Below are 25,345 nucleotides of genomic sequence, written 5' to 3' on the forward strand. Positions count from 1 at the left end.
AAGAACCACTATTGTGTTATTCAATAGCACATTAGCAGCTAGGCTGAAAGGGTGAGTCTTCAAGGACTTGAGAGTAGTTGGTTACTGTACAAAACAGGTGAATTATAGTTTTGGGCAAGGAAAATAGGCGTGTTTTTGTTTTCTACTTTCTAAATCTTCAAGGATACCCCATCTCTTGAAGTTGCCAGGGTATAAGAGACATTTCTGACCTGCCTTTGAGCCAAAGTGAAGTCATTCCAAACGATCCACATCATTGAAAGCTTTTCTTTCTTTCCACAATCTTTCCACAATCTATTAAGAAATAAGGAATTAAATACAGAGTGCTCCATTATTCTTAAGCGATTTCGGGCTGACTTTTCTCCCCACAACTTGAAAACTGTCCAATCTGGAATTTTCACTATCTTTATACAAATAAATAATGTAACAGATAAATAAAACAAGCATATGCATAAAACATGTTTTGCTTACATGTTTTCCTCAAATTAATTTCTTAATCATGTATGAGGGCATGCATTTTCATCTATATCTCACTACAAAAACATGAGGAGATATATTCTAAATCCCTGAAGAAGAGCTCAGAGCGCTCTGGCTCCTTTTTTAAGTTGGGAGGCGAATGCTTGGAAGCTTTTGGAAAAAAAATATGAGTCGTCGCAGACGAAATGAAATATTAGACAGGCAATCTAGCGGTAGTAAAAGAGAAGTAAGAAGGAGATGGTCTCCGTGTCTCTTTTCAGATCGCCACTTCTGCGTCCCTGGCTTTTTCGCTTCGTCCCTCCCAGTTTCTTTCCGTCTCCTCCCCCCCCAACCCCCCCCCCCCCCCCCCCCGCCCCTACTGCTTTTCCTCGCACACTCGCTCTCCCTCTGTCTCGCGCTCTTGGAGTCTCTGCTCCGAGTCCTGGTTGGATAATTTGGGTTAATACTAGTGAGTGAGGTTTTTGCGGCTTCAAAGGGTATTTCAAGTTTCCGGAGCTCCTCCCCTCTGCACCGTGTGACAACAACAACTCGTCCAGCCGGCAGCCTGCACTTTTCAGCTCATTTTCTCTCTGTCATTCCCCTCTCAATCTTTGATCAATGTACTTGCCAGGGAGAACCCAAGTCCTTCAAACCTCCTCCTTTTCACCTTCATCCTTAACTTTGTGCTAGAGCGGGACCCACACAACAACAGCCGACCCTCCCCGTCCCCGCCCCCCCCCCCCAAACCAGCCCCCGATCCTAGCCCCCGGAGAGGACTCGCATTTCGACTTGCGGGACACTTTTCGTGCGTTTCTCTCCAGAGCGCCTCTCGCGCTCGCCCCTCCGGCGCTCGCTCTTTCTTACCCTAGGACCTCTTCTTTTTTCTTCTTCCCCCCTTTCTCCTTCTCGTTCTCTCCCAGAGTTGTCGTGGTTGCTCCCTCTCTTTCTCCCCCTCCCCCCCCCTTTTTTCCCCCTTCCCCTCCCCGGGTGTGTGGCAACTTTTCCCCTCGCTTCTCCTCCTTCTATTTCCCCTTATATGTGACCATGGCAGTGCCGGCGGCTTTGATCCCTCCGACCCAGCTGGTCCCCCCTCAACCCCCGATCTCCACGTCTGCTTCCTCCTCCGGCACCACCACCTCCACCTCGTCGGCGACTTCGTCTCCGGCTCCGTCCATCGGGCCCCCGGCGTCCTCAGGGCCAACTCTGTTCCGGCCGGAGCCCATCGCGGCGGCGGCGGCGGCGGCCACAGTCACCTCCACCGGCGGCGGCGGCGGCGGCAACGGAGGCGGCGGCGGCAACGGAGGCGGCGGCGGCGGCAACTGCAACCCCAGCTTGGCGGCCGCGAGCGGCGGCGGCGGCAGTGGCGGCGGCAGCATCAGCGCTGGCGGTGGCGGCTGCGGCGCCTCCAGCACCCCCATCAACGCCAACCCCGGCAGCAGCAGCAGCAGCAGCAGCAGTAGCAGCAGCAGCAGCAGCAGCAGCAGCAGCAGCAGTAGCTGCGGCCCCCTCCCTGGGAAACCCGTGTACTCGACCCCGTCCCCAGTGGAAAACACCCCCCAGAATAATGAGTGCAAAATGGTGGATCTGAGGGGGGCCAAAGTGGCTTCCTTCACGGTGGAGGGCTGCGAGCTGATCTGCCTGCCCCAGGCATTCGACCTGTTCCTGAAGCACTTGGTGGGGGGCTTGCACACGGTCTACACCAAGCTGAAGCGGCTGGAGATCACGCCGGTGGTGTGCAATGTGGAACAGGTTCGCATCCTGAGGGGACTGGGCGCCATCCAGCCCGGAGTGAACCGCTGCAAACTCATCTCCAGGAAGGACTTCGAGACCCTCTACAATGACTGCACCAACGCAAGGTAAAGAGCGGGGGGCGGTCTCCCCGCCCGCGGCCCCTTCCTGCCCGCCGGCTCGCCCTTCCCTTGCATCCCCGCTCGGAGCCGTTCGCTCGGCGCGCCCCGGCGAGCGCGGCCCTCTCTTGCCCTCGCTGCGAGCTCGCCAGCCGCGCCCGGCCCCCTGAGAAGTTGGCACCTCACCCTGCCCAGATCTCGCTCTTCCGGCCTGGTCCGCCCCTTGCCGGCCTGGGCGCCAGGGCTTGGCTGCTGTAGGACGCGGGAACCCCAACCCTTGGGCCGGATGGGGCGGGAAGGGGGAGGACGGCGCCTTTCCGGGAGCCACAGCCCCTTCCCGGACGCGCGGGCGTCTGGAGACCCCTCTCGGAGCTGCTGCCTTGGGTGCGCTCCCCGGGACTCGGCTTCCGCGGCGAGGCTCGGGGCACGGGCGGGGTTCGTCGGAGGCAGCGAGCGGCGTCCCGGGGGCGGGGGAGGTCGTCACCCTGCCGGGCAGGGTTCGAAGAGCAGGGCTTCGCGCTCGGAATGAGGGGCTCTCGAGGAAGCCGAGCGGCTGGACCAAGACCTGGGGAGGGCACTTGGAGGTCGTGAGAGAAACGACTTCGGAGGCCCTGACGCGAGGCAGTCTGGGGTACCCGCAGCGAGTTCAACCCCAAAGCCTCGAGGGGAAGCCCGCCGAGGGGAGGGGTTTGAGTGTGCGCGCATGTGTGCGTGTGTCCGCGTGTGAGGTGTGCCTGTGCATGTGCTACGGAAATAAAGGGGTACGTTTGGCCCGGGGCAGAAACGAGGGCACCAGCACGTTTCCTTCTGAAAGGGGAGGTGACGACGAAGGGTACGCAGGACTCTTGGAAGCCGCACTGGAGAGATGGGGAAGAAAGACAACGGCGTGCGCGCTCTCTCCGATATTTAATTTTTATTTTCTTAATTTATTTCTAAGGTTTCCAGCTGCTCTCGCTATGAGCAGGTGCAACCTTTGCTCTGGGATGCTCTCCGGGTCTGAGCACTCGCGCGGTCGCTTACCCGACCAGCCAAAACGCGCGCCGGGCGGAGACGGCGGGATTGGGTTCCTGGCGGGACCAGTTTTATGCTAATGACCGCCTGTGGGGGAGGATCCGCCGAGAGAGGGCGGGAGTGGGGCAACTTGTCAGATTCGGGGTAGAAATGATTATTCCACCGCTTTCACACTTCCGCCTTGTCCCCATCCTTCGCTCCTGGGAAGCGCAGAGGGAAAAGTTCAGAGCTGACGGGAGAAAGTGAGTAGGGAAAGTTGGCGCCCTGGAGCGAGCGCGTGGGAACTGCGCGCAAAATTTGCTGGAGACTTCGCTACTCTAAAAATAATTTTAAAGACCCTGAGAATGAACTGTTTCACTCTTTTAGGGTCTCCGCCCCTAGTAGAGCTAGAGTAACTGTGGTGGAAAGGAAAGAGGACGAGACCCGAAGGAAACCAGGTGAAAAAGCCCCGAGCTATTTCTTCTTAGGAAGAAGACACGTAGCTAGTGCCCCAGGAAGGCTGTAAGACCAAAGAATCCAACTCCAACCGAGCAGATGTCCCATTGGAGCAAGCTAGGAACTATTCTTTCCTGATTTAGTTACCATTCCTCGCAAATTGGGCATGAGTACGTGTTTGGGCTTTGAACTTGCATTTTTACTATTTTGGAGGTGAATGCTAGCTGCGTGCGCGCGCGCGCGTATGTGCGCGCGCCCAAGTATATGGACAGGTGGCAGTAAAGATTGAGGGGTAATTTTTGTGACTAATCGCCATTTACTCAGATAATTGGAGTCCTTGGACAACCAAAAGATATTTGCCAAAAATCTATTAAAAGTAGTCGAATTAGGAGAGAAAACAATTACAGAATTCTTAGAAAGAATGCTAGTTGAAATTTGAGGCCAGTTCAGATGTGGTTGTTATAAAATTGTCTACCTATCCAGTTAGTTGGTGAAGTGCTCTTTAGTAATCAAACACTCTGCTCTTGAATCCTCTTTGTGTGTTTCTTAAGGCACACAGCTGTAATAGATAATCAATGGCCATTTTACATACAAAACATTTTTTTTCTAGAAAACTTCCCTCAATGACTGCAACGGTCATGATCGATGTAAAACAGGTAGTATTATACCTCTTAGAGTTATTCCCTTAATCTTGTTTTTTTCTTGAATTTTTGTGCCTAGACTTTGGAATTGAAGTCCTTCCCATACACTTCTAGAATATTTCTAAAAGTTATAAACTAAAAATTTAAAAAATAGTCCACCCCCTCACCCCGGTTAACAATAGATCTAGAGTTTAAACTTACAAAACCAAGAGAAGTAAAATCCAGTAGCACAGTCTACTCTTCAAAAATAAATCATCACTACTGTGTTTCAGTCAGCTTGTTAATACTTTGCAGTTGAATGTATGTATTGTCCTAAAACACAATTTTTCAAGTTATTTTGTTTTAAAATGTTGTAAATTTCTTGACTTACAATTGCATTTTTATCTTTTCTTGACTACGAGGCTGTTCAAACTTAAATGCATGCAAATATTTTAGTCATTAAGCTTAGAAGATGGGAAGTTGCAGATATGTACCTATGTTTCCTTAACTCTACTGCAGATCTGAGAAATAGAAAACTTATGATGGAACTGCCGCCCACCAAAATACACTGTTTACATCTTAATGCATTATTATTTTTTATGTTATTTATAAGCATCATTATCTTATTTCTTAACTTTGAGAGCAATAATCAAAAATGTTTTGCATCCTGAATTTAAAAAAGTAAAATTACTTTTTGCACTCAAAGATAGTTTATGTCTTAGTTATTAAGATTCTTTTTCATTCATCTAGACTTACTGATTTCTTTGACTCTGGTTTCTTTCTCCGCTGCTTGCTTAAGAGACTATCTGACCATCTAAGTCAGATACTGCGCATAAAGGAAAACCATGTAACTTTATATGTAACTATATATATAGTTTGTGTGTATATAAGAAACATCAAATCTTAACATGCATAGCTTTTTACAGAACACATATCTAATTATGTCATATAATAGCATTTGTCAGACATTTGTCTTATATATACCAGGAGCTCTGAGAAACCAAAATGATGCTAAGGGAAAGAAATGTTCATAAACTTGTTCAAAGTGGCTCAGTAAGTTAGGGGCAAACCGTAGGATGGATTTTATTTGCTTGGGACTATTGCATCAAAATGCTATCTATGAAAAGTAGGATAAATGTCGAACCCATCCTTCATTACCATGAGGAGATGGAAAAGCAACTATTACCTGCTAGGTAGTAAAACTAAAAGTAACGGTCTCGAAACATTAAAGAAAATGTAAGGAAATATATTTTAAAATGTCAAAGGACAAAGTCTGACCTTGCTTAGTTTCCTCCAGTTAGTGTTTTTAAACGAAACATTAGTTGCATGAACTTGGCTGTTGCAACTGAGGTCAGTAAATTAACTGGTAACCATTAAACAACAACAAAAGAAAAGTCATTATATAATACACCGTCAAGTCTCTGTTTGTATGAGTTAGTTGCTTGTTGGTAGATTTGAGTTAGGTTACAATTTTCCATGAACTCAGGTAAGAAGGGGTGACGCTGCCTATTGTTTTACCTAAAATGCTTATTTCTGTGAGCACTGTATTGCCAGAAGATGACTTTGTCTTAAAATCTTATAAACCTGATTGTGATTTGGGTTCCATGTAGCCTGAGATTTATGGCACTATTAACGTTAATAACCAGTTACTTTTTTTGGATATTTATATGTACATGCATGTATTCACAAACAGTATTTGTCTTAAAGTAGATACCGTCTATGGACAGAAAATTGAATTGGAAAACTTCCCAAATCTTTTGTGTTCTGTAGTAATATATGAGTACAATTTTAGGACAGGAAGTACAAAATATTTTCCAATTCTTGGCTCTAATTTTTGGTCATTTTTTAAAACCTGGCTTTAATTAGATGGCAAAGTGAATGAGTCTATATTATTTAACATTTCTCCTGTTGCATGCATTATAGTGGCAAGGTCTTTAGCATTGATATAGAAAGTTTCAAAGCAAATACAGATTTACTTCTAAGAGATAATTACGATACTTGGCATGGAACTTTCCAGGAATATTTCAAGTGAAAAGAGACTATGCTTATAAAGTTTTTATATTCCAGTAGATTAATGGTTCCTATAAAGCCTGATGTTTCATTTTATAATTTTCAAAAAGAGTATGGCATAATTAGAAATCTAGGGCAAAAAATATAAAAATTTATGTTTGGTTCCATAGCAAATTTTATTGCAATAACTAATATCTGATAAAATATAAGAATATCCTAGCCTAGGATTTACTTTGTTCAATTAAATCATTTTGCAAAATACAAATTCTTGGGCTATTTGGATATTATCTTTCAAACCTGTTGTTTTTCTTGGAATTAGTCTCCAATGTATTTTGGTCATTATTGTAAAAAGTGTTCATAGTTATGTAAATAGTTTACTTTCTGACCTCGACAGATTATTAGTTAATACTCAGAAGCACAAAGTTTGATTCACATATGTGATATTTTACTTTGTGCAACTTCAAATATTGTTCAGAATAAACTCCAAGACAGGCAATTTTTTTCAGAGTTCCTTAACACACAGTTCTATGTACCAGCTTTTGATACAGAGTTTTGAAACCTTCATTTTAATAGTCCAAATCTGCTGTTATTTCTTTGTTTAATCTGTTGAATTTCACAGAAATTGCATGTAAATTACTGAGACAAGTATTAGCCACCCACTTTATTTCTCTCTGCCTACCCCAGTCCCCTGAGAAGTGACACCAAATATTGATTAAAGTCTTGGCTGAAACTGAGAATAAATCACTCTTCTCTTTGGCGATTTACTATGTGTGATTCACCAGTATACAAAAACTTATTATGCTTTATTGTTTCTCATTTGGTGTTTTGTTTTTGGAATGTAAGTAGCATTTGTTGATTAGCTTAATGTGTTATTTCAGGAACAATTTGTGCTTTGACTATCAATTAGAATTATTTTATTATTCCAAGTTATTTTACTAAATGGTTTTATACAATTGTCTTTGTCAATCAAGTAAAATAATCATTTAAATTGCATTGTATTAGCAACATAAAACGCAAGTATTGCAAACTACAATAAGAAATGAAACTCTCACAGGTTGTAAACTGTCTTCCTTTGAATTCTTGTTTGAAGAAATTGGTTTGCAGAATGCCTTCTAAAAAGGCACAGGTAAGTCTTCCAGATTTCATTAAACATTTCAATTTTAAGGTTTTGTTATGTGTTTCCTTTAAAAAGTTAACCTTTGAAATTTATCTTTCAAGGATTTCCTTTTCAGATTGTTCACCAGAAAAAAGTCGCATCAAATTATATATGAGAGGCAATGTGAAAATGGATCTTAACTCTTTTGGTATTTAAAAATGTAATCAAAATAAAGTTTGTTTCATTTTATGTTTGAATTGCTGTAATTAAAGAATACCATAGTAGCATGTGCCATTCTTTACTGGAGAAATGCATTGTGATCAGTCATATGACTATATATAAATGTTCTTGTCTAAATGCTGCAGCTTAAATATTTTAAATGAGAATAAATTTATGATTTCAGGCTTTGAGATTGCATTAAGGAGTCTCTTTCCCATTATATTGTTGTGTTTAATAATTAATTTTCTTAATGAAGAAAACCCAGAATTAAAAATCGACATAATGGGGCTTAGAATAAGTGTGATATCACAGGCTCTGATCTACACAGAGACATGTCTCTCAGATGTAGCAAGGGACCTGAAAGAGCCTGCATTGTGCTCAAATTCCTTCACTTTCTTTCTCTATTTGCCAAAAACATTTCTAGTCAGTGTTTTTTTGTTTTTTGTTTTTGCTACAATGGCTGTCTTTTTTTTTTTAAAGCTTTAATTGCTATTTGTGCATACTTCACAGTACAGAAATGACTATAAGAATAGTATAGTTTACCAAATTTCTTTTGAAAACAAGACTACCAAGAATGAAATGTTTTTATTTGGTCTTGTATTTAACTATTATTAGATTAACTGGTGAATCACTTTATTTTGATGCAGCAGTGCTACTTATTTTAAGAAGGCATCAGAATTTTTTAATGAACATGTTTATTGTTGCTAGTTTAGGAAGTTCATGATCAAGTTCATATTTGAATGTATAATGACTATGAACAGAATTTTCAGTCCAGTGTAAATTAGTCAATTAGACAATCAGTCAGTGAAAGCATAATATTTTTCAACTTGATGGAATTTAAATTAGTTTATCAAATAATAGGCAAATGTCTAATTTTAAAAAAAGTTACCAAATCTAAAAGAATGGCCAAAATCACCACTTGATTCAAAATCAAGGATCCTGAGGCAGATGCATTTTAAATTTCTTGGTGTATTCCGATGTAGATTTACTCTATAAGGGATTCCTAATTCACCCATTTTTTTTTTTTAAAGTTCATCTTTAGATTTTTCTAAATTGCATATTGCATTAGCCAATGACTGAACTTTTTCAAAGGTGTGGCTCTCTTGCTTTCATATCTACAGTTGGCTTGAAGCTGATCCAGGATGTCAGGCTATGATTCTTCTGTTCACTTCAACGTATGTGATTTCATGTGAAAGCTGACAAAGACACCTTATTAACTAAAAAGCTCTTTAAAAGTCATTATTTAGGGGAATGGATGTAGCTCAAGTGGTTGAGTGCCTGCTTCCTGTGTATGAGGTCCAGTACCTCCTAAAAACAAAATAAACAAACAAAAAACCAACTCTCATTGGAGAGCAGATGGAGCTTAGTGGTTGAGTGCTTGCTTCCCATGTACAAGGTCCTGGGTTCAATCCTTGGTACCTCCTTAAAAAAAAAGATTATTTAATTGGCCTTAGACTTTTTTCATTATATTTATATTGAAGTGCCTAAAACTATGAATGAAACAGAACACTTTCAATGGCCAGCTGCTTTAAAAATTAAAAAAAAAAAAAAATGAGCTTAACTTTTGAGATATAATGTATAGGATGAGTCTGATAACTGGAATGCATTACACATTTCAAGCAGTTACTGTAAATTCATATTATCAACTGTTTCTAAATAATTAGGTTAGCTTCCTAATCACAAGAAAAATAACCGTACCTTTCTTCAACGGCAAACAAATCATATCTTAAGAAAGAAAGTGTACTAGTTGAAAGGGAACTACTTTATGGAAGCATCTATAAGCATTTTCAGTAAATAGTTGCTAATTTAACTAAAAGGATATTGGTCATTTCTTAAGGTGATGAAAATAAATTTCTGGAATATTTTATTCAAGGAACACTTTGTTAGAGTCAGTTATCAAGCAGATGAAATATTTTGTTAAAATCTTAGGCTGATTATATCCTCAGATCTTATTAATAGCAACAGTAATTTTTATCCTCATATGTTTAGTTTCATGTAGCTTGTATTATTCATAGTCCTATATTTAAATATTTTTTGTTTACACATAAAGCCTATCAATGAAAGTATAACAAATATTTGAACATGATCACAGGTCTGCTACATTGATACAGCAGTATCAATTCCTATTTTATGTTTAAAATCTGATTTTTCTTTAACGTAATTCTTGGAAATGACACATTTCTTTAATTAGGCAGTTTCCAGTTTAATAGTGACTTTGAGTTTTAAAGTAGTAACTTGGAACACTTTTAACTGTCTTATTATCAGTCCCACATTTTGTTTTAGAATGGATGTTCTAGTGTGTGCAACAAGTATTAAATTTTTTTCAGTGTTTTAGAGATCTCTGTGGTGAATAGCTTTATATCTATTAACCTCATCCTATTTGTCATCTGTTTATTCATGCTTTACATAATTATAATATGTTTCATAGAAAGGCCTTTACATAAATATATATATGCACACACACACACATACACGTACACACACAAACACAAGCCTGTAGAACATAGGGCCATAGCACAAATAACTTGCCAATCAAATTGACTTTAATTTTGATTTCTATGATTAATAGAAACATAAACCATGAAATGCAGGTTCTACTTTATTGTTTGACAATAGAAAAGATATTTAAAATAATTTTAGAGTAAAAAGTATTTCATAAATATTTAAAAATATAAATACAATATCCATTATTATAGGTTATTAGAGAGTGAAAATTTACCTTAATTTTCCTAGACCTTTATTTTCATAACAACTGAACTGCTTTTAATTCTCTATGCAAAACTTTCATATTTATGAGAATTATTTTATTTGTATGAAGTAGAAATTAAACTTTTAGATATGAGAATCTCGACACTATTGGTTAAGCCTTGATGTTATTGCTCCATTTCTCTTATTGGTTTATTTCATTGCTTCGTACACTTTAGAGCAAGCATATCCTTTAAAATCAGCGGATAAAATGATAGGAAAACAATTTCATAACTTAAAAAAAAAAGATGACTGCTCTTCTAAAAGGTTTGCCATCAATGAGATGAGTTAGGAATGAGGTCAATGGGTTAATATGCAGGTCTACGTAAGGAGATGTGTATTATCACTTCTTCCAGTGGGCTGTAATTGTCTTTGAAAACACCTACTAGAGTTCCAGTTAAATTGAAATCAATTACTTTCTCAATCGTTCCATGTCTTTTGTCAAGTAATTACGTCATGGGTAAAAGTGCACACATGCAAGCATTTTTTTGCAAAGTGAAAGAAGCGTATAAAACAGTGACTACTTAAAACTTTCTGGTTCATCTAAAGCTTATGGAATTAGAAAATTAGAAACAAAATCATGTATATGACATTTGGTAAGAGATTCACCTTTGTGTGTAGTTATCTAAGTAATGCCACGTTTTGTATCATTTAATATGCTTATATTTTTAAGGGGAAAAAGTATAGGTAGGTAAAAATTGATTCAAAATACTTTTTGACTTGTGAGCTCTGACACCTTTAATTCTTACCATCAAAGAACCCACCGAGAAGTGTGTATTATAATCAAAGATGAATATATTTCTGCTGTTCACTGATTTTTTCCTTCACACCATTGACAGTACATGCAGATTTGAACTTGTAGTCAGGAATAGTGCTTCCATGCTTCAAATTGCCAAAAGACCCCCAGGGATAGAAACTTGACCTGCTTTTATGAAACCATAGAATTACATTTATACAAGTTACCCCATGGGAGAGGAATGAACTGATCCCAATTCAAACCTTAATATTGGAGCCTTCTGGGTCAAATTTGATTTTTCTTTCTGTTAACACCTGTTTGGCTACCAAATTTAGTAACTAGATATTCTTAGGAAATTTTAGAGATTTTATTCATGAATGACATTTCCTTGTTAAGGCAAAGTGTCATCAAAATTTTGCATCTATTTAAGTTTTCTCACATTTTTAAGATGTTAATTTTAAAAACAAATAATTTGCCTATTAAATATACATCCTATATTTAAGGAATTTAAGCATGGATCTATTTATTGGGATATAAAACATTTTTTAAAATTAACTTCCAACCAAAGGATCAGCCTGATTAAGGGAAGAAGCCTCTTTTTAGGAGTGTTCCTTATGCAATTTCAGAATAATAATTTTTTATATGAATATATTTCTGAGACTCACATTTTAAATGATTGTAATTCTTATTATAATTTTTAGTTGAAACTACCCAGAGGGAGTTTCCAGAAGGCTGTTTTTGTCACTAATAGGAACAAATAATGGTGGTCCCTGCATTGAATGCATACAAATCATTTTTATTTTAGGTGGGTTCACTTGTACTTATCTGGAATGGGTGGATCTAAGTTGGAAACTGAAGCCGAAACTAAAGAGACATTTTGATTATGTAGTAGCCTGTGTAATTTTTGGAACAAGAAAATTTTTATTATATGTATACAAATGGAAACTGATAAAAATAAATAAGGCCATAATATGTCTTTGCTTGTAACTGACATTGAATGGACCACGATTAGATGACAGAATGAATACCTGTATTCTTTATATATACTTATAATACATGAAAATATTTTATAAATGGTAAAGCAACATACACACACACACAGTAATACAATTCTCAGAATAGAGGGGAAAAAATTGAAATTTCCAGTAGAAGGCTTATTACTTTCATTACTATCATAAGTCATGACCATCCAGGAGAAAATATTTGGAGTTTTAATCATGTCTTATTGGTTGTTATGTAGCAAAACAAAAACAAATTTCACTGTAAGCTAATAACTTTTCCGCTTTGTCTTGACACTAATCATTTGAATGAAACAAAAACTAAGTCAATCATTTGGATGTTTCCTAATTTCACTTTGACACATTTACAAAATATCAGTATTCGATTAAATATTTTACTTAACTCAGAAGTTTGTTCCCACCAGTTTCATGGTGATTTACCATAGCCATTACTCCCCACTTTCTCTTAATATGACAGAAGGAAGGACAGGAGGTAGATCATATAACTCTACTGCATTATGCAGGACAGGCAACCTATTCTGACTTCTGTAATGATGATAGTATGAAGTTTCTGTGGCCCTTTTATGTTTTGTTTTGTTTTGTTTTCAAGTGTCACTTTGCAGCTCTATTTCCAATAATGATTGATGGTATACATGTGAGCTGGAAAAATATCATGTTAAAAAATCTTGCTATAAAATGAATGAAAAGAGAAATGGAACTTTAATGTTAGGTAATTCTCTGTGAGTAGAGGAAGCCTTAAAATTGCACAGAATTCTACGGGACTGTCAAAAATAGGAAGCTTTCAGATGCCAAACTAAATTTCCTCTTTTCAATTATCCTTTTCATCCAAATTATCCTCATAATAATGCTCTTTTAAAAGAAACTCTAATGAAATTGTGCATGAAATATAAGCACTTTACCATGAAATTTACCTGTAAACATCCAGCCAAATTCAGAGCAAATTCTGAGCTTTTGAGCTGTTGATACTTCGATGGATTCCCCAAATTCAACAGTGTGATAATATAAATTATTTTCACAAAGGTTTTTTTTCAAGCTTAGGAAAAGAAATTAAAATGGTATATTTGATCCAGAGTAAACTTTTTAGCTCTTTCTTTTGGGGAGTGGGTTAAAAAAGGGCCCATGACAGAGATGCTGTTTGTTTTTCACAAAAGTTGTTTGTGATTTCAGGTACTCTTGGGAAATCTCTTGATCAGATTCACATCTGTTCCTGTCAAAGTGGGTGCTAAGATACCGGTCACCCAGCAACCATGTCCAAGAGGGAATTGGGCCGATAATAACTTCAAAAAGGAATGACAGATGCTAGATTAGGATGAAAGACAAAATGCATGAAAAATGAGCTTGTTAGAATCAAAAATTTGTTCAAGCACCTTTATGCAAATTAAATGAATATTGAATATTTGCATGCAGTAATTTCTACTTGTTCATTTGATTGAAAAGAAAAGAATAGTGCATTTAAACTCACAAATGCGACTTCTTTCTTTTGTACTAATTAACATACAAAGCAGAATCGCTTTAAAAAATCAGATTAGCCACCTGGGTTCTTATATCTCTACTAAGTATGTTACAATGTTTTTCTTTTGACAATGGTCCTCTTTAAAGTCACTTGGATTACCTAATTTTTTCATAATAAATAGTCTCGTGTGAATTAAGATTATTTTAGATTAATATAAATCCATTTCTCGAGAAAGGATTTCAAAAGTAACCTTATCCTATTGTCCTTGAAATTGGTTAATGTACATTAATAAAAGATCACTCAAGATGAGTTCACACCAAAAGCACAGGCTTCTTATTGACTGGTTAAATAACAGTGCATTAAAGTAAAGCAGAGTGATATACCCAAAAAGGAAGTAAGCAGAAAGATCGCTTCAAAATTTAAGATGCTCTTTGATATGTTACCAGTTTTCCTATTGAATTACTCACATACTAATCAGAATTTAGAAGGGCCTGATAAAATGTACTGATTGAGAGAGGTTTCTGAGTCTTGGTTTAGGAATGTCTAATGTGGTCACGTAGAGAAATTGATTTTCTTCAGAAATTAATTAATTTTTCATATCGCCCTAAGCTGCAGTTAAAAAGAGTGCATACTTGTCTGTTTTTTCCAGAAATATTGCCTAATCATATTAATACCATTGCCCCAAGGATGAAAAGATAATTGTACAAATGCATTTGGAAATATGTATCACTGAGTATTTATGATTAAATTATGCAAATGACCCAGCTCCCATCCTTTCCAAACCCAGATTGTCTAATTAGGATTGATATGCTGAATAGATGTTCCAGAATTTGAATACAAGCATGTCCAAGGACCAGAAAATTGGAAATGACAAGGCTGAAATCCAAAGAAAAGTGTCTTTCGTTTCTTTACTTTGTTAATGTGCTGTTAGCAGTTGAGGTTTTTATTTCCCTTTGGTTATTTTGTAACTCATGTGTCCCTATTAGAAACAAGTATACAAAATGAATTTTACCCAATAGCATTTCATTTCTATTTGGTGCTTATTTAAAAATAAATGAGAATCCCTTGGCCATTGGAAGAAAGCATCACTATTAAGTTACTTCAAACAATGTAACTTTATCCTTAATTGAGTGACTTTTTTTTTTTAACTTCCTCTGAGTTGGTATCATAGTTTTATTTCAACACTAGCTCTCCAAATTTAATGATATACCAGTATGGTATTTACTAAGGTTATGCTTTCTACTTTCTTGAATCTATATTCCATCCATGCATCCATTCGTCCATCCATACGTCCATCCATCCATCCATCCACCCACCTACTCATTTAATTGTTTAACATTTTATATTTGGAGAAAACTCTTTCAGCAATAATTCTGATCAGGAAAAAAAGCAGCACTTTAAATGTAACAATGTTTGAATTTGAGGTCCTCAGCAGGCTTTCTCCCTCATTGATTATACTCATTCATCTTAGATGGAGGGTGAGTAGTGGGGAGCTAGGAAGGGACTGAACTGTCAGGACTCCAGCCTTTGTTAAGCAGCGGGTAGTCACTGCCTCTGAACTCGGCTGGCTCCTGCTTCCCATCTGTAGGATGATGGATTGCTATGTTTAATACATTTCAGCTTTTGTCTGTCATAGTGTGGACAGACAGTACTATCAGTGATTTCAACAGTGATTAGGGAACCGTTTCAGACCACTCTTATTGGCTAGACAGCTTCCAGGAATGTCTGATGTAACTTACTCATTGGCACTCTCACTATGTAAATGTTTCCATCAGGCAGAGATTGCATACTCACTGTTTAAGTCAACGCAGAAAGCCTTTGCAAATTACTAGACTTTAGAACAAAATTACAGTAGATGATATTAAGAACATTTGGGGTCTTAAGCTAAAATATTTATCCCAAGAGATCTGAAGTTTAAGATAAATTTGTGTTCTTTATACAGTAAGAGCATGTGTTTAATGGCAGTCCCGTATTCCATAGACTATGATGGCAACTGTTGCTCTGCTCATCAATACTGAACTATTATTAGGGTATATTGGGAGAGTAGAAATATAAGAATTCTGTTAAAGCAGAAAGACATGACATAGCATATGCTGTGCTGGAAGTTGCTGAGCCTGCCAGTGGTTTGTGGTTCACAAGTCCAAAGGGTGAATGATTTCAACAAACTAGAACGCCACTATGTACCAGCTCAATATTTTCCCTGGAGTGTCTTCTTCTATTTATAGAACTGTTAAAACAACAACAACAATTAACTGAAGAAAAGAAAATACTTTAAGCCAATATTTCAAGAATGGATCTTATTTATAAATAAACTGACATTGATTACAAATTTCAATGTAGTTTACTAAATGTAATGTGGATTTCAAAGTAATTGCAAGCCATATCATAAGCATGGAGTTTTACCTTTTTTTAAAAAGAGTAATTATCAAAATGCTAATTCAGCCAAAGCATTGAAACAAAAATCTAAAACAAAAGAAGCTACTTGCTTTCAATTAATGCCTATTAATTGGGAAGATTAAAGGAAAAGTTTAGATGGTCAGGAAAGGTCCAACAAGAATAAAATCTCCTGGTCTTAGATTGTTTTTTCCTTTACTGATGTGTAAAGGAAATTTTTGCCCAGGACCTTCTAATAAAGATTTCTTGTTTCGAATATGTAATTTTGGAAGCATACTTACAAACACACATACCACAGCACAAATGCACACATACAAACACCTAGCATTTCTTTTGACCCAGTTTGATAGCTAAGCTCATCAACATATTTGACAATGCTTGATTTGGTAATAAGGACAGATGATACTGTACCTTCTGGGAGAATTATAAATACATTCATGCATTTTTCAAATTATCTTATTATTTGTTTTACTTTAATCCTTGACTTATTGAAAGTGTTCAACTTAAATATTGAGCATACATTTACCATATTTTAAAAGGCATCATTTATCAGAATAAATCAAAGGTATAGCTAGCTCATAGTATATTTTTGTACATAAATTATGCTACTGGGCTTAAGGAAATCTGACTTTTTAAAAATTGAAGCTATTCACATAAATATATATAGAATACATATATAGTGTAATAACATTTTTGTACTGCAAAATCATTCTAATGTGTGCTTGTCAAACCTTTAGTGATAAACTATTGAAAGTTCATTTCTTGCCTTCATAGTCATGGGTGGGGTTCATTGGGAAGTAGAAGAGTGTTTATTCTTTTTGAGAAGGGTTGGGCTATTAGTGAGGTGAGTAATACCCCCTGAAATCACTAAGATGTGAGTAATCTCAAGGCGAAAGGGAAATGCACAGTTGAAGCTACAGGAGTGAAGTTTCCCGGTCTTAGGTTCTCAGCAACAGATTGAGTGGAAGGGTGAGGAGTTGCTGAATAATATTCTCTTCTAAATGGAACATCTCCCACGCAATGGTCATAACTTACCCATTCTGTCTTCCTACAATTAATTATGTGTTAATAAATTTTAAGGAGGTAGTTAATAGCCAGTAGAGAGGTAGAATACATCTGACTCAGGGATAGACCATAAAAAGTGGAAAGGAGGGTTTATGCCACATCGTGTTTTTCCCACAAAATATTTTAGGAAATATGGGCTTGACAAATTCAAATGTGTATTTTGCCCATAGTTGAGCCTGTTTGGGCGATTAAAAAGTGGACCTGCTATAAATACAACACTGGAGTGTGTGTGTGTATGCACACGTGTGAGTAGGCACATTGTCAGTTGCCAACCCACGTTATTCTTGGTCTTATGTTCAGTTAAACACAATAATTGTAAAGAAATGCGTGTCACTGGTCTTACTGTAGTTAAATAAAGAAGAAAAATATGTGCTAGAAACTAAATATTGGGTTTCTTAAGAAGCTAAATGAAAGAGTTTGTTGTCTGGAAATAAGTCAGTGTGGAGGAATATTAGAATCCCCTTTAATGTACAGCATACATCACTAGCCACAGTGGTGCACTGGATTCTGTAGGTGTGTGCAGAAGCTCTGGTCTCTCCAGCTTTACTCCTGGATAGAGCTACAGATTGGGGGAAATAGGGAGTCAGGCCAGCAGGTTCATCTTATTTCTCAGTAGTTTCCTATAATGATTCCACCTCTAATGAGGTGAATTACTACTGCATGAAAAAGAAGAAAAAAGGGTTTTGGCCATTGAAGCTAATAAATCACATTGACTGGTTGGCTGATCAGATCAATTGTGCATAAATTGGTGCCTTAAAGAGTCTTAAATAAGATTTCTACCAAAGACCATCGATTCACTAGCTTGTGTAAAGGTATGGTCTTTTGCTCATAGAAAACTGAATGGGAGTCCATGAAACCGGATGGTTATATGCTGTCAGATATTGAAATGAATGTGTCAGGGCTCAAGGCATGACTCTGATGAGTACAACAATGGTGACTGTATTAAGTCTATTGAAATATTTGTCTCCTCCAGTTCACTTTTGTTGGTTAGATTAGCAATAAAATTTAATTCTTGATACATATATGAATACTCAGTTTGTTGAAGGTCAGCAACAAGTGTAATTTTTAGGAATTTTTTTCAACAGAAATATTATTTATTGCATTATTTCATGATGAAAATGCCATTAACGTATGAGGGGAGTGTTTACCACAGTACCTGTAGATTTGAGATTCACTCATCCATAGATACCTTAGAGTTATGAGAAGAATTAGAAAACTTCATTTCAAGTTCCACTTATATCAATTGCCAGGTGAGGGATGATGAACCAGTCAACCCAAACCTCCATATTCTCAAATGTAAAATGGGAATAATGAAGATATTTTTTCTACATACTTAGAAAGAAGATAGTGGGGATAGGTATGTGATGATAGTTATTTGAAATCACTTCAGAAATGATGAGGTGTTTTTCAAGAGTTGATAACATTATAGAATTCCTGTTACATTTTTGAACTTCTTTCCTAGAACAGTTTACAAGCCATGGGTCTTGCTATCATCCTTTGCTTCTTTTTCTAAGGAAATAACAGTCAAATCATAGCAATTAAAAAGAAGAATTTATGAATTCTGAAAAATTACAAATTCTTTTTTATAGCAACTAATGAAATCGTGTTGGTAAAAATAATAACTTTCAAAAAATACTTTGCCAACAAGTTAATGTGGTTTAATCTTTGAAAAGATAAATTACTTGTAAATAATAATACAAATTTTATTAAACATTTAATATGTCTGTATGTATCTGTGTATAGCAATTTGTGCTTTTTTTTGAAAACCTTAATGTTTATATTTCTAAGATTTTAGAAATATTTTTACATAAAAGATGTAGAGTGAGCCAGTTGTTTATTTCTTTTATGATAAATACAGACATGATTTTTTTGTTTTATATCCATTAACATTGAAGACTAGTTTTCTTCTCTTTAGCTACATGAGAGAAGCATATTGTATGCTGTTCGAAATACAGAAATATCTTCTCTCGCCCCCTTTTATTTCTTAAATCTTATTACAGTGTATTAAAAGAATTCTTAACAAAGTCCATTATAGTCAAAGGGGCTCTTGACACACAACAAAAAGTGTAGATAAGATCATGTTTTGCTCATATGATACATTTTGAAATAATTACTATGTTAATTTTTTAAACTGATTCATACTTTTAGATCACTGGTTATCAGTGGGGAGAAAGGAATCTATAAGAATAACTGGGTTATAATCTGTTATAATTCCAGTCATTTCCTTACAGGTTCTGATTCACTGTCAATGATTTTCACAATTCCACCTGAGTATTATTTATCAAAGTAAGTCACTTTTATTACTGACATAGTAATTATAATTCCCACTAGATATAATAGGTTATTGTTTAAAGCCTGAAAACTGTTCATCGAAGCATATCATTAGGATTTAAACTCTATTTGTATAGTAGATTAATGTAGTGGTAAAGAAACTGTAGTCGGAATTTGTAAGAAAGCTTCCCAGTTTTTAAACTGGAAGTAGCTCCTGGATAGGTGGGTGGGGTCTATTTTCTCTTAATTGTTGTTCTATGGAATCAACGTCATCATCCCATCTTAGTTACACCTGGGTGAGCTCTACCAACCAGGTAGTTTGCCATTCTTTTTGATGTCCTTAGACCTTTTTTTTTTTTTTAATTTCTTTTTCACAACAGAAAATACTGTGAAATTTTGTGTTTTGGCATTCTCATACTCCATATGCAGAACTCACTGTTGATCAGATAGGCACATTACTGTGATGTAACTTGTCATACTGCAATGAAGTTTATAACTCACCAAAAAGTTTTTCTTCTTCTTTTCAAATTTATTTATATATTATTTTTCTTTTGTTGTTGTTTTAATAATTCAATGCATTTGTTTAGGAAGTACAGGGGATGGGAAGCTCTAAGGTACCAATAAGCTATACCTACTCCCCTTTTCTTCTTTATTAGGTATATTCAAGTGAGGATACAACTTCAGTTCAAATATACTATATACACAGACCCAAATGTGGTGCTCTTTGATGCAACAATATATTGAACGAAGGAAACCAAGTTCCTTGGTGGGTTAGGTTCTTCACTTTGTTAGTTTTTTGTTTATTCACTTTGTGGGAAATGACGGTTTTTTTTTTCCACCAAGTAATTATTACTTGGGGAAAGCAGTGGAACTCTTGTTCCAGGATATCTACAATTAAGGTAAGGAGTTATCTGTGGTATAGCTAAATATTTTATGTTTTTCTGATAATTTTTAGTGTCTCATCAAAAGAATCATTGAAGTCTTGAGTAATAAAAGATCATGCAAAAGTGATGTATTGCATAAATCAAGAACAAAAAGGTATCATTTCTCATTTATTTGGGAGAGGAATTTTAATGTTTATATATGACATTTAGAGATTACTCTTGTGTTCTGCTGAATTATATTCAACTGCATGCTGAAAGAGTGGGGTGTCCCTTGATGTTTCTAAAGTTTTTTGCCAGTTGGTAATTTAACCATTGTAGAGCTAATTACATGGCTTTTCCATTGCTACTCTCCTACCCATGCATTGATTGCCTGTCCAAGTTGTTTTGAACTATTTACGCACGAAGTGATGTTATTTCAAACTGATAATTGTAGGTGAAATAAAGTAAATTTATGGAAAACTCCATAGTTCTGCTATAGCCTGGTAATTTTAAGCATGCCAGAATCATTCAACTTTAAATTCTATTAGTGAATGGTACTCTAATCTTTACTTCTTCCTTTAGGTAATTTTCAGTGCTAGAATTTGGGCAAGGGGCCCTTCCATAGAAAGATAAGGATGCACGGAAAGAAACACCATTTCACTTCTTCTAGAGAACTCTCTCTTAGCAATCAGGTTTTGTCCTTATTCTACTACAAAATTTGATTCTTTGTCTTTACAATTTCCCCGGGGCATCAGTCACAGTATGTTGCAAATAATATGCTGCTTAAATGTTTGTAAGGAATGAATATACCCAGTTTAAGCAATAGGTGAAGCTGCTTGTAACTCTCACCATAAATATATCTTCCTAACTGACCTTAATATGATGCATGGTTAATGTTCTTTTTCTTTTGTTCAATATATTGTTGCATCAAAGAGCACCACATTTGGGTCTTTGTATATAGTATATTTGAACTGAAGTTGTATCCTCACTTGAATATACCTAATAAAGAAGAAAAGGGGAGTAGGTATAGCTTATTGGTACCTTAGAGCTTCCCATCCCCTGTACTTCCTAAACAAATGCATTGAATTATTAAAACAACAACAAAAGAAAAATAATATATAAATAAATTTGAAAAGAAGAAGAAAAGCTTTTTGGTGAGTTATAAACTTCATTGCAGTGTGACAAATTTGGAGTTTAGAGTGCTCTTTTTTTTTTTTAAAGATGAATTTTATTGTATCTTTAAAATAGCACAAATAGGGAAATGGACTTGGCCCAGTGATTAGAGCGTCCGTCTACCACATGGGAGGACCGCGGTTCAAACCCCGTGTGGAGCTGGCCCATGCACAGAGCTGGCCCGTGCGCAGTGCTGATGTGTGCAAGGAGTGCCGTGCCACGCAGGGGTGTCCGTGCGTAGGGGAGCCCCACGCGCAAGGAGTGTGCCCCATAAGGAGAGCCGCCCAGCATGAAAGAAAGTGCAGCCTGCCCGGGAATGGTGCTGCACACACGGAGAGCTGACACAACAAGATGATGCAACAAAAAGAAACACAGATTCCGTGCCTCTGACAACAACAGAAGTAGACAAAGAAAGAACACACAGCAAATAGAGAATAGACAACAGGGGCAGGGGGGAAGGGGAGAGAAATAAATAAATAAATCTAAAAAAAAATTAGCACAAATAGGTCTGGAATCTTGTTGTTCCTACTGCTGCACAACTCTTAGATTTTATTCATCAGCCTGCTGAACTGTTCCTTTTTTCAGAGACATAAATGCCATCCAAAATTTTTCTTATGTCCTTGTTTTTAACTGTTGTGGCTTGTTGAATCAAAGCAGCTGAATTTGATACAAGTTCAATATCATTTCCTTCAAGAATTAAGGATTTTTCAAAATCAAATATTGTCCTAGAAGAATCTTCACTATACTTTAGATTGATTTCAGTTAATGTAGAGTAGTGAGAAGAAGCCATACACATTTTTCATAGTCCAGTAGTTCCAAGGTTGGAATGACAGAAGCACTTCTATTCCACAAACTGAAATGTTGACAATTAAGATTCCTTGTAAAGGAGCCATCTCTCACCCAAGCACTCACCTTGTTAGCCGGAACTCTTAACAAGATACCAGAATCTATGACTCAGAAGAATAGATAGGTTTTGGTTATGAAATAATTTTTCAGCCTGTAGTCAATCTTAATGAGTAAATTGTAAGAGAAAGTGTTTTAATTTTAATATTTTAAAATTTAACTTTGAGCAATAGGTGAGTATTTATGTCCCCTCTTCTTTTTCCTAGCCTCCACTAACAATTCCCCATTATTTTCTATTTTTTACCATCTTATTATGCTCTTCTCTTTTCCATTCCTCACTTTATTCTGCTATCAGTGTTTTTTACAAAAACTTCCACTATGGAATGTTTTCTCATGTTTTGTTATCAATATTATGTTTTTTGCACTTAATGTATGCCAGGCACCTGTCCACAAACATTTCTTATCTTATTTACTCCCCACAACAGTCCTATACAGTAGGTACCACTAGCTCCATCTTACAGGGAAGGGTACTGAGTTACAGCCCAGTTAAGTAAAGTTAAGTAAGTTGCTGAGGGTAAAGCATGTTAATCTAGGATTTGACCTCAGGTCCTCTGAGTGCAGATCATAACCCTCTTAACTACTAAGTTATACTTTCATAAAGAGGAATTGTAAAAATATATTTGAATTTCTATTTTCTCATTTATCACTTGGGAAGAGCAATATGTAGTAAACAAGATAAAAATTTGAAGAAAGGAGGCTGAAATACGGAAATTAAATGAGACAGCATATGTAAACTGTATTAAGGTCATTAGGAATTCAACAAATGTCCTTTGCCCTTTCCCTTCACTCTGCTTTCCAGATCATACTTGGGAATGTGAAGTCAAGATTAGTATTTAAAGTTCGTTGGTAGAAAATCTTGGTGTCCAAATCCCTGGTAGCAGTCCCTCAGTGACCTCTGCAAAGCTGTAGGTCTCTTTTTCCACTCCTAGACAGTCCAGTCGTACTCAGTAGCAAAGTTTTTTGGTCTTCAGTGTCACAAACCAGCTGTGCTTGTTTAAGTGAGACAGCTGCCATCAAGAGCAGACTCAAAGCTGGCAGCTGTAACTAAATTTAATTTTCACCTACATTTCACAGTTTATTCATGGTGAGAAGTGTTTCTATTCAAGCATCCTTCCAGTGGTCTATGAGAAATGGGCATACCCTATCTCTGACAATGAACTTAAACTTTGGGGTTTTGCTAAAGATAAAAAAAAGATAGGGAATCAATTCCTCATTAGAAAAGAGGTACAGTTTTGGGTTGTTTTTTTTTTTAAGTTCTATTTTGAGTGCTGATCTATACGTATAAATATTGACTAATTATATGAATGCTGTCAGATATCCTGGGAGGAAAAATATTGCAGTTCATGAAAGACAAGTTTACAAGACAATAAATAAAAAAATCAAATACTTCAATATTTAAAACTTTTTCTAGTTAAAATCTTGTGATTTCCTGGCATCCATATCATATTTTGGGTTTCAGAAAATATTATGGCTGCCAGGGTAATGCAGGACCTCTTTATGAAGTCTGCCTTTTTTGGCTCCTTCTAAAATAGGCCGTAATATATTTGCTGGGATATGTAGAATCATTTTGTCACCATAGTCTAGATACAGGCTAAATTTTTTTGGTGTTCTCCCTCAATTTTACACTTGCCCTTTTTCTTTTTTAGACAGAAAAGTGATAAACTATTTTGTCCAGGGGCATAAATCACATCTCTTTTGAAATCTAAGCTTAAAGACATGAATACCAAGAAAATTAAATCCAAATTTATCTGCTCAGATATTGATGTGGCCTTTAGAACTTTATTGTGTTCTTTTTACATGTTTTATCACCTTGCTCTATTTCCATTTTATCACTTCTCCTTTTCCTCTTTTGCATTTCTCATATTCTTTATCCTAATTTTGAAGGATTAGCATAGGCTATTTCTATATTAATGAACTTAAGGCTTCTGAAATGAAAGCAAAATAAGTAGGCATAAATGTGCAAAGGCCTAGAATGATAATGAGATAAAAATGTTATTTTCTAGGGATTACTGATTCACCTAGCTGGAGAATGGGGTGTATCTGTTAATCATGGGCTGGAGATTGTGCTGGAAAAGGAACCACTGGACAGCTCAGGAGGCTCCGAGGTGACATGATAAGGAGTTTGAACTTTAAATAGTAGATGATGATAGATCATTGGAAGATTTTATTTTTCCATTGGAAGATTTTTAATCAGGAGATTATGATTGGATTTGTGTTTTGGATCCGATAACTCTTGAGATCCTATCATCAGTTGGTTGAACTGGAAACATTTTAAAACTAGAGAAAATCACAATAATCCTGCTTGGATTATCAATAACTTGGATTTTAATTTAAGGCAGTAGTTGTGGGGATGGAGGGAGGAAAACAGAAGAGAAATGAACGTACAATGGGAAAACTGAGTGAGATGTTTGGGGAAAGTTAAGAGGAGTTGAGATTAACTCCCTGGTTTTTAGTGAACAGTGTTGCCACTCGTAGACCATGAAGAGAAAAAGATGGGAAGGGTAAATAATTCCGTTTTGAAGGCTTTCAGTTTGAAATCCTTGTTAATTAACCAGGTGATATTAAAAATATATGTCTGGAATTGATGGAAAAAGCTAAGATGGGAACCTGATTTTGGTGTGAACTTTTAAAGAGATGTTGAAGTGGTAGTTAGAGAACAAAGGCACTGTGGGTTGTAGCTATAAAATAGTGAGTGGGATTTTAGAAAAATTTAAAAATTAGAATATAAATTGAAAACATTAAAAAAATTTCTCTGTGTTAATGGAAAGACTGGTATCTTCTGATTTCAAATAACTTTTTAAAAGCCAGATCTCAACTTTTACAATGAAACTTATTCCTTAATAATTCCCTGAGGTCAAGTGTTATTTTTCTATTATGAATTATTCAAAATTAATTGGAAATCTAAGATAGAGCTTGCAGAGAGCAGGTCTATCTATGTTGCTGAGTCATGCTTGCAACTCGAGGAAATAACTTTTATTGTATTTGATTTTTAGCTTGTGATAATAACTAGTGTCAAAAGATGAGAACATTCT

At 36.7% G+C, this 25,345-nt stretch overlaps 1 protein-coding gene across 2 annotated transcripts in view; it reads left to right on the forward strand.

The window, feature by feature from the left end:
• The first annotated feature begins 874 nt into the window (after window positions 1-874).
• DACH1 (dachshund family transcription factor 1) overlaps window positions 875-25,345 on the forward strand; it is a 422,811-nt gene continuing 398,340 nt past the window's right edge. Inside the window, exon 1 of one of the 2 annotated variants that reach the window (XM_004468151.5) lies at window positions 875-2,309. In XM_004468151.5, the coding sequence (XP_004468208.2) occupies window positions 1,498-2,309 (812 nt within the window). In that variant the 5' untranslated portion in view covers window positions 875-1,497. The remainder of the gene's footprint in view (window positions 2,310-25,345) is intronic. The other variant, XM_058276592.2, reaches the window with a different exon arrangement.

Source organism: Dasypus novemcinctus, chromosome 15 (genome assembly GCF_030445035.2).
Source record: "Dasypus novemcinctus isolate mDasNov1 chromosome 15, mDasNov1.1.hap2, whole genome shotgun sequence".
Classification (NCBI taxonomy): Eukaryota; Metazoa; Chordata; class Mammalia; order Cingulata; family Dasypodidae; genus Dasypus; species Dasypus novemcinctus.